Source organism: Teleopsis dalmanni, chromosome 2 (genome assembly GCF_002237135.1).
Source record: "Teleopsis dalmanni isolate 2A chromosome 2, ASM223713v2, whole genome shotgun sequence".
Lineage (NCBI taxonomy): Eukaryota > Metazoa > Arthropoda > Insecta > Diptera > Diopsidae > Teleopsis > Teleopsis dalmanni.
Genome location: NC_051847.1, coordinates 137,512,574 through 137,523,424, shown reverse-complemented (window position 1 = coordinate 137,523,424; position 10,851 = coordinate 137,512,574). Strand labels below are relative to the sequence as shown.

The 10,851-nt window shown below is 29.3% G+C and overlaps 1 protein-coding gene across 1 annotated transcript in view; it reads right to left on the bottom strand.

The window, feature by feature from the left end:
• Positions 1-4,729: 4,729 nt before the first annotated feature.
• Positions 4,730-10,851, bottom strand: part of LOC119675801 (arrestin domain-containing protein 17-like) — a 7,483-nt gene continuing 1,361 nt past the window's right edge. The window contains exons 2-5 of the mRNA XM_038087012.1: positions 7,339-7,467; positions 6,169-6,383; positions 5,446-6,106; positions 4,730-5,063 (exon numbers count right to left, since the gene is read on the bottom strand). Coding sequence (XP_037942940.1) covers positions 4,867-5,063; positions 5,446-6,106; positions 6,169-6,383; positions 7,339-7,467 — 1,202 coding nt within the window. The 3' untranslated portion in view covers positions 4,730-4,866. The remainder of the gene's footprint in view (positions 5,064-5,445; positions 6,107-6,168; positions 6,384-7,338; positions 7,468-10,851) is intronic.

Below are 10,851 nucleotides of genomic sequence, written 5' to 3'. Positions count from 1 at the left end.
AAATATACATATATTGCATTTGATTTGAGAGATTGCAATCCTGAATTAAGAAATAGGAAATAGGAGTATAAGTATTTATCATAAATTCCGGAGACCGATAAAACATTCAATGTATTTTGAAAGAACGGGTAACAATATCTTATTAAAAGAGCGTTAGCCATAATAGCTTGTGCTTTTTGTATGGTAGTTCTTACTTTTAATTTCTCTATACAGTCAAAGAAAAGGTCATTTTGCAAAGAAAAGGTTCGACTTATGAAGACTTGAAGAACTTTTTTGTAATTCTCTAAACCCTGTTGCACTCTATTGAGTTCGTATTATAGAAAATTCGAGTTATAGAAATTCGAGTTATGGAAGTTTGACTTTATTAATATGATTTTCTATATGTACTGTTCTATAATCTTTAATAAATTTTCTATAAAACTTACTTTATCTTAAATTAATTAAATACTGTTTAGTTCCCAGATATTGATTATAGGTTATTATAACTTACCCTTTTATATCTCACCCTTGAAATAGAAGTATGAGACATTTTTAAATTATTGTGGAGAAAATACTTAGCAAATAATACTTGTAGTATATTACAGCATAACGCTAAAAGGCTTACTTTCTTCTCAGTACCTTCGTTAAAAACCTAAATTGTCACAACGACAGAATGCGATTCCATCAGGTATCGATGCGCTCGAAAGCAAATTGCTGGTATTATGGTGGCATGGTTGAGTTGTTATATTGTCGAAGCAAACAGCAAATGTTTAAAGCAAATGTTTGATAGCTAAGTTGTCTCTAAAATCATCAACCGCCTTCGAAGCAAATACCGAGTATGCCAATTTAAATGGGCCAACTGAAACATTTGATACAGTTATGAGTACTTGGAACTCAGACTTGCAAATGCAAATGTTGCAAGATGTTTCAGTTTTTAAGATGTTGCCATAACTACTAAGTGATGGAAATCAATTTTCATCTACATGTAGTAATGTATATATCGAATACAGATAGTACAAATAGTATTTTTTTCTTTCAATTTGAAATACATAAATAACTATAAAAATATAACATAGAAATAGTTTTACTATTGATAAGTACAAAAAGCAAATTGAGCATAAGACAAGAAGAATCAGTCTTAAGTACGTTGCAGTAACACAACTCAAAAAGCCTTACAAAAGGTCAAGAATTTTTTGTTGAATGCACTAAACTCACGATGCATTCAAGCGAAGTTATACACTTCACTTACGAGAAATAACATTTACAGATTTAAAATGCCAGAATGAAAATTGACTGAAAATAAATAATGTTTTCCTTATAAGACTTCAACAGACCTTTATGTTTTTATATTAAATTTATTATTTAAAGTTAATTATATGAAAAGTGAAGAATTCTACTAATATAAGGGTTATTAAAAAGTAGTGAGAAGTAACAGTTAATTTTTATTTTTTATTAATGTTCATTTTTGACCCATCATAAAGCTATTTTGAGTATTACCAAATACTTATCAGTGATTTTTCAAAATGATTGGTACTTATAGTACGTATATAATTTTTGGGCTACAAATACTTGACTTATAACTTTGAATCTGCTAAATTAACAGCAATGACTACGCGGGTTTTAACCAAACAAACCGAAGCTACTCCAAACTTTAATTGTGCTAATTTCAATTTTTTTGTTTATTTTTTGTGACATCTCAAAAAATAACAACCAAAACAATGTCATAGTTTTCGATTAAAACAAACTTATAAGCTATAATGAAGCACTTTCTAAACAAGCACTTTATGGTAATTAAAGTGTACTATTATAGTTTTTTTAGTATTAAAGCTTTAAAACTTTTGTTTTTGTAGTCAAACTATATAGTAAAACTAGTATATACTATGTCTACGAACTGATTAGTATTGAAGTTTTAACAATTAAAAAATTATGAGAGTATATTATATAGTATATTATAATAGTTAATAGTTAATAGAATTAACAGTAACTGCCACCCATTTCTTGTATAGTTGACTTCGATGCAATTAACCCTTGTAATATTCATTATTTTACCTAAAATGAGTAAAACATATTAGCCAGACATAGCACATTATTTTATTTAGTAATGATGACATAAATATTTTCTTAGCCTTAGTTAAGCTTAATTTATACGCTATATTGAGGAAATACTTAGATACTATATACTTATTATTCGTATAAAATCTTTAGTAATAACAATATCTATATCACATATAGATAACCCAATAATTTAATGTAACGTAATTTTTAGTGCATTAAACATCCATCAATTGATGCCCAATAAGTTTTCTTACTTTAACTAGTGCGAAAATTAGAATAGTTATTAATTTATTTTTTCGTAGATTTTTATTTTTTCCGAAAACCTTATTTAACTTAAAATTCTAAATTATTGTGTGTTACTTTTGCACATCTTAATTATATGTCTTGTCTTGTATAGACATAGGTATAATTATATTCATACCTTGTGATCAAAAAAGAACGAAAATTTTAATTTTTTAATTCCCGCGCCAATCGGTAAATTTATTTTCGCGCTGGCAACACTATTATACACATTCTGTCAAAGTTTAACGCATATCGTACGATTAGTTTTCGTTTGCGGTCTATATAAAGAAGTCGAAAAATTTTCGTGTGACGATTTTTATAATGTAGCAAAAATTAGAACAACGTTCGTGCATCAAATTTTATGTTGCAAATGGATTCAAGTGTGCCAAAACTGTTAAAAAATGTTGAAAAAGGCCTTTGGTGATTTGTGTGTGTCACAACCACGAGTATACGAATGGTTTAAAAGGTTCAAAAACGGTCGTACAAGCTTGGACCATGATGAGATCCCAGGCCTCCCAACAACATCTATTACTGAAAAAAACATTGTTAGAAAATCGTTGTGAACCGATTAGAGAGATTGCAGTGTTCTCTGATATGGATCGCATCTCATATGAATCGGCCGAACACATTTTAACTGTTGTTTTGGGTTTGAAACGCGTCGCTTCTCGGCTGGGGCCAAAAAAGCTGAATTTCATAAAAAAAGCGTCGTTGTGATGTGGCCAAAGAATGATTTCCAACGCAGATAGTGACCCCACATTCATCGAACGCATCATAAATGGTGATGAGACATGGGTCTATGAATTTGCCATGCCCACCAAACAACCAAACAACAATCGACCGAATGGTGCTTCGAAGGTGAGCCGAAAACGAAAAGATAACGCCAAAGTCGGTCCAAAATCAAAGTTATACTGTCTGTTTTCTTTGATATTCGTGGTGTAGTGCACTATGAATTCCTTCCGGACGGTCAAATGGTCAAACGGTCAATAAGGAGTATTAATTGGCCGTTATGCGTTGTTTGCGTAGAGCCATTCGCAAAAAGAGGCCAGATTTATAGAAGGAAAATTCATGGATTTTACACCACGATAACGCACCGGCTAACACAGCATTGGTTGTGTCGCAGTTTTTGGCCAAAAACTCCACCAATATCATCAATCAAGCACCGTACTCTTCAGATATGGCCCCATGTGACCTTTTCCTCTTCTCCCGACTCAAATTGCCATTACGAGGACCATAGACGCGTTTTGAGACCATAGAGGCCATAAAAGAGAATCCACTGCGTGAACTAAAGGCCATACCTTCGGCGGCCTATAAAACTTTTATGGAAAATTGGATCAAGTGTTGGCATTATCTTGTAAACATTGTTTCAAACAAAATTTCAAACTACTCACACCATTTTATTGTAGTCGCCCTCTGACGCTATTTAACTACCGATTTTTTCTACACAAACACATAAATTTTGCTATAAGATATTATTGAAGTAATTTGCTCTCACTTATTAGAAAAGTTAGGATAAAAAAAGAAAGCTATGCTGAGATAAACTACCAGGGTATCACAATCGATATCGTTTGTAGGGATTTTATACCTTAAACAATTTAATGTATGGAATGTTAAATTTTCCACAATAATAATAAGAGTAGTGAGTAACGACATTATGAATTGCTTTGACTTCATAGGGGAGTATAACAGATCTTTAAGTCGCAATGGAAAACAATAATAAAAATAATGGGTACTATTACATTGTAATATATATTGAATGCATTGCTTTATATTACTCAAACCAAAATTTGTCCCTTTTCTTGTTTGGTTTTTAGTAAATAAGTTGTTTTAATTTTTCTATAATTATCAGTTCTTAGGAACTCATTTTAAATACATATATAAAATAAAGAATTCCTTTCTAATGCTCTTCTCAAATGCAAAGAGCGTAAATCGTACGTTACTCCTTCATATTATCCTTTCACATTACGATAAGGATAATATTATTGTAAACTCTACACGTGCGCTGAATATGGAATGTGGAACTAAACTGAGTAAAAACATGTTCCAAAAACAGTTGTAAAAGTATTGTAAATAATGTGGAAATTATCTCAAAGGACGATTTGGATTATATCTCTAAAATTTCAGATGAGTGGAATGCAGCTACGTTCAGCATGTTCGCATTAACATTTTGAATAAATGTGATATATTCGAATACAAACTTATTTATTTAACAAATAAATAATAAATTAATTATGTTCGAATACAAACTATAAAAATGTTTAAATCACAAAAATGCAAAATCACTTTACGAAAATACAAGAAAAATTATTTGTGCAATATATATTTAAATATAATTTATTAATTTTTTTAATTTAATTTGAATGTATTTATATATTTTATTATATTTATGATATGTACCATATATATACAGCTTTCTTCGTAAACAGATGTTGAGTATTTAAATAATTGAATTTCCTTCATCCGTATATAAAAAATTATCTTCTTTTACAATAACTTTTTTTCTGATTAATTCATAAGCTTGAACATTTTTATTATCCTTTAAAATTGCTTTTCTCAACTAACAAAACTAGGATTAACGTAACCACCATTTTGTGATGCATTTGTTGCCTGCAGCGGTGCGGAATTATTGAATTGTTGGAAATTGTAAACAGGATATAGAGGTGCAAATTCACTAGGTCCAAATGTGTGTAGTTCATCCTCATTGATATCGCCACGCATTGTATGCACTGATTCCTCATATGAAGGAGGTGCTAAAAATAAATTAAATTATTGAAAAAATTAATACGGTGACTTGTTACTATAAATAACTAACATATACATAACTTACATATGTAAATATATTTTATATAGACTTACAACATATTATTACAATAATATATGGTTTTACATATTTTAAATTGTTTTATGAATTAATTAAACATATCTTAATTATTCTACATTTACTACAGCTGCTTATTTTATTCGGATAATTGTTCGAATAATGATATTCCATGGAATAGTTCAAACTATTCTTTGAAGAACAAATAAAGAATTATTCGAATAGTTCGAATATGAACAGTTCTAGTATTTACCATGAATTTAGAAAGATATTACTTTATAGATATTACTTTAGATATTACTTTTTTAACTTACGCATATCGGGATAACTGTGCAAGGGAGTATTTACTAAAGCATTGGATATTATCGATACACTGCGTTTAGTTTCGTTCTCTTTTTCTGGTTTGTATATTGAACCATCATCTACCGATTTTTCAATACACACCGCGTTGTTTTCTCCGTCTTCATCAACTGAAAGATCTTGCATATTACGACTGCTACTAGGTTGTTGGTGTACAATGGAATTCCATAATGGCACATTACCAATTATGATAGGCATAGTTATAGCTTGTTTGGAGTGTAAACCTTTCATTCGTGCTTCCACTTCAACCTGATAAACGATCTGTATGATATTGCATGAACGTATACATGTTGGTGGAGTCGATGGCACTGACAATTCTCTGGTAATTGAACGTGTACAATTTCGCAGCACACTGTCACCTTTCGCTGTGGCTATTGTGATGCTTTCTACTCGTGAATGCCGCGCCGGATGAGTGCTGAAATAACGCACAAGCATGACTAAACTGAAATTAATTTCTGAAACAGCTATATTTGTATTATTGATAATTAAGGCAGAAACTGGTATATTTTGTCCCGGTACGAAACAAGTTTGCGGCACTTGCAGTTCTAATTTTAGTGGCTCGGTTTTAAAAGGACCGCAGCAAAACGTTTTATAATTTTCAGAATTCATTGGCAACTGCGTTATAATAAAAAAAATTTATTTTCTTTCATTCTCTAATATTATTTGAATTGACTTACTCTTAACACTGGCGCTTCATAATTCAGATCCACTGTTTTTAGAACGGATAAGCCTCTGGTATATGTTTGATCGAATTTCCACGGACGTATAAGTGTCACTTTGACTACATACCTTATTGAACCATAACGGCCTTCAAAGGAAGAAGGACAATTATGTGGTAGTTGGCAGGCAAATGAATAAGTGTGCACTCCCATGCCTAAAGTGCTCCTAGTATCTATAATTCAGAAAAATATTTATCTTTAAAAAGTATTTAAGAAGTGATGTTGTTTTAAAAATATATTCTTTACGTGGAAAGGAAATTTCAGCAAATATAATATTGTAATACTATTTCGAACACTCTTCAACTGTTTATTTTATTTTATAATCTTATTAAGAGAATGGTTATACTAGAAAATGTTACTAACTTTGTTACTTCCATATCTTTATTATTGATCAAGTACATGTTGTTCCATAAAAGATCCATACTTGACCTACAATATATTACTTGATCCACAATACAGAAAATTCACTTTTTCACAAAAATACTGAAAGAACTTTACTATATTAATTAGTATATTATAACCATATACCGAATCTTGATCCATTTTTGTTCTAGTTTTCTTATTATTTCAAATAAGAGATATGGTATGTATGTGCAGATATGTGTAACGCGAAGAGCAAGAGGTAAGAAGTCAAATGATTCTCAATCAACTTTATATCATTGACATTGTATCAACTTGATATTATTCAAGTGCATTAGTCCTTCTGATTGTCTATATAACAGCAACTTACAAGTCTACTCCTAGAAATTAATTAAGTGGAGCATTTAACTGTGTCCACTCGTGACTAGGTATTATGTCTGTGTATTTCTCAATATATTTTCACTCTGTTTTAAACACTGGGCATATAAATATATGAATTGAAAAAAACTTGATTGCTTCTAATGACGTAGTTGTTATCTATAAATATAGAACGTATTTAGACAGTTTAAACCATTTGACTTAAATTATTTGAATTAAATTATGTAGTATGCATAGTAGATAAACTGTCAGTATAAACAAGAGAGTCAAGCTTAACTTTAAATCTTGCTTGATATAACGTTTGAAAAGAGCACTAGTATTTTGATTAAGCTTTCTCTATTTTCACCTTTTTTGAATTATTATTTATTTAAATTTATTTTAATTACTTACTATCCTCGGAGCCCAATAGATATATTAAAGATGATAAATATTCCTCATGGCCAGCATAATATTTTGAGTAACTTAATTGTTTCTCACGCCATCGTGAAGTAGCTTTTCCTGATACTTTCAATAAAATACCTTAAAGAACAAACATAACTGATTAGAGTAAAACATAGTATAATTAAATAATACGCATAACATATATCTAAACTTAATATATTATATATAGCAATTTATTTATTAATTGGTCTCTCAGATTTCATATACACTTATAAATTCATCTAGGTCTAACGGATAAAATCGATACCGATTTCCAGTTTGTTTATGTTTACTGAAAGGTATGTATAATAAACGTACATAAAAAATCTGGAATAATAATTAACTAAAAGACTTTATTTTTAAGAATATCAAATAAGTCAGTACTATATTTTTTTAATATCAAACAACTCAATCCATTCCATTTATTATTAGTTAATCTTAAATCAAAATACTTTTGATGGCATTGTGAGTCACTCTATTCAAGAGTTAATTTGTATTTGATAATAAAGACATTGGAACAATACAACAAGATAGCAAATAATGAGTCATTCAATTCATTTGATTAAAAGAGTTTATATATTTTATATGAAATTGCATTAGTAAAAATATTAGATGTTGTCAGATTCTTTATTTAAGCTACCTGTCCTCAGATAAGTTGGTAAAATATGATTAAAATAATGGTATTTGGATGCGGACATAAAATTTTTACTTATTTTATATAATAATTTATAATCAATTAAGCACTATATCGATATTATACCTTTTCTTATTTTTGCCTGAAAATTAGTATCGAGTGTAAACTTAGATTTGCTTATAATGAGCTTTATGAAGATTTTGTTCCACAACTTTTTTTAATATATTGCACTTGAATTATATTTTTCATACGCAATCCTTTCCGATAAAACGGATTAGCTTTTATCAAAGGTAGCATTCACTATAGTCCTTTCTTTGAGAAAAGAGTGAATTACAGGATTTCTTTTAAATAGTTTTAACACCGCAATCTTCACAGATTGTTCCAAGATAGATTGTTGTGTCAACGCAATAATTACTTAGAAAGTCTAAGCATCAAAAAGTCTGTACATGATCCCAAGTCGGTCATGGTTTTATTAGTCTATAAGTGTTTATCGGTCTAAAAGTGTTCTTAATTGGGAAAATATGCCAATAAGACTCTAAACTCGTATTCATTTAAAAAAAACACCACTATTCCTTCAAAGATATCGATTGTAGTTCAAACTCTAAGGTCAATTACAACAATATCTCACCTAGTGAAACAACCGCATTCAGTCAAGAGTATTATATTTCTTATTTCAAAAATGGACTGTCAATAAAAAGATTTTACACTTCTGGAGATAAATAAAGTACAATCTTTAGCAAATTTTATCGCTGATAAGCAAGGGTGAAATGGATGTTTAGTGGCAATTATCAGTAACTTTTGGCATATCAGAGAACTGACATTCGAAATAATAATCACTCACAATACTTATTATAATAGTTAAAACCAGCAAGAAGAAAAAAAACTATATTCCGATTTCTCTCTACACTCACACCTCTTTCAAAGCAGTAATCTTGGGTAAAGGTTTTTAAGCTACACGAATTAGAGTTAACCAAACTGCTTTCATTAATAACCGATTACACAACATAAAAAGGATGTTGATTCAAAACGTCGTGAAAGCGCTTATAATACTCACAAATTGAGTTGACGCATCAATCAACTAATCAAAATAATTCTTAATTTGTAAATCATAGAATTTTTTAATTTTAACCGTCGATCATATAAAGTATTATGTCTCAAAAATCAATTTTCTTAAAAACAATTGCGCAACCATAAGGTATTAATATACAAAAAACTAACAAAACATATTATAAAAAATTGGAGAATAATAAAGTTTTCCGCTAAAATGATTGAAAAATTTGGAGAAAACCTAAGCCTGAAATCCTATCTATTCCATAATCAAACAGGTAGAAGAACAAGCATGTTTATAAACTTTTGAATAGGTATTAGAATGGGATATAATTAATTTTGAAGACAGTCATTTATATGATTGCATTCTTTTTTTAGTTAGTCCTTTCTTTAGCATATTGTTATTCGGCGGATACTTAAAATATCTGTATGTTTTTTTCCGTTTCTTGAACCAGCATTTTTACAGTCGAGAATACCTTGTATCTCCTTCCTTAGCAGTTTCTACTTCGGTTATTACTTAAAATTCCAGCAGATATGTTTCTTCATTTATCCTTTGAAGTCGAAAATACCTTGTAAATCAATTCCTTTATATACAGAGCGGAGAATAAAGTCTCTAAAGCAGTGGTTTCCAACCTTTTTTTGACCAATGAGTTTTGACACAAAGTTTAACAATAATAAACTGTATAATTATTTTAATATGCTTTATGCATTATATGTATAATGTACATATCTATAATGAATATAGGTATATGATTACTTAGAATTTCTTTGTGTTCATTTTCTAATAAGTGAGGTCTAAGTCAATAAACTACAAGTTATGTATCCATACCTATTCAATTTGATTCATGTACCATTCTTAACCATTTCGCGAACCACTGCTCTAAAGGTTAACTTACAATTAATCGAACAATTCAATAGTTTTACCAATAAATAATGCAAATAAAATAATAATTTGTAATCTTAATTAAAACCGCAACATTACATTTAATAATCTTAGCATTATTAAGTAAGATAGAAAAAAATTTTAATAAAAGCTAAACTACTAACAAAGGAAGTGAAATTGAATATAAACTATAGTTATAATACTTAACGAAGAATTCTTACAGTTATATACAAATACACCCTTTATCAGTGTTCATATACATACCAATCAAAACATTGTAATTAAGTGGTTTAATTAATTATATTTTATAGTGTAAAAAGTGACATAGATTACGATTTTTTTGTGCAATTAATAAAAATACTTGAAAAGTGTGAAAGCTCCGAAACATATATTTTAAAGGCAATATTCATAATTACACTTCTCCTTTACCTTCATCCTAAATTATTGTAACAGGACAATTTTAACAGTATAACTATTAACAAATTTCGCCTTAATTAAAATTATACAACTAAACCAGATTGTTCTGATTAGTAGTTCCTTTAGCGATAGGTAACAGCACAACTATACCTAAAAGCTTCTGATAGGTTTTTAATCTAGTCAGTAATATCAAATGAGATCTCATATAAGTAAAGGATATGCGTAAAATACACAAATCATGTTTTTAAAGAAACAATTACGATATGCCTCCCATTTCAATATTGTGCTACTAAAAGTTTTGATAGAGGTTGCCGAAACTGTCCTCTTTACATGAAAAAAGCTTTTCTTTGTACGTTACAATCGCAGTATGCATATTGTTAATCCATAACTTCAATAATATTACTGTGATAGATAATATCCTAATATTGATATCTTGAAAAGTAAATTATATCGATGTATGACGTAGTGTAGAGTGAACATAACTTTCTCTAAAGCAATAGTT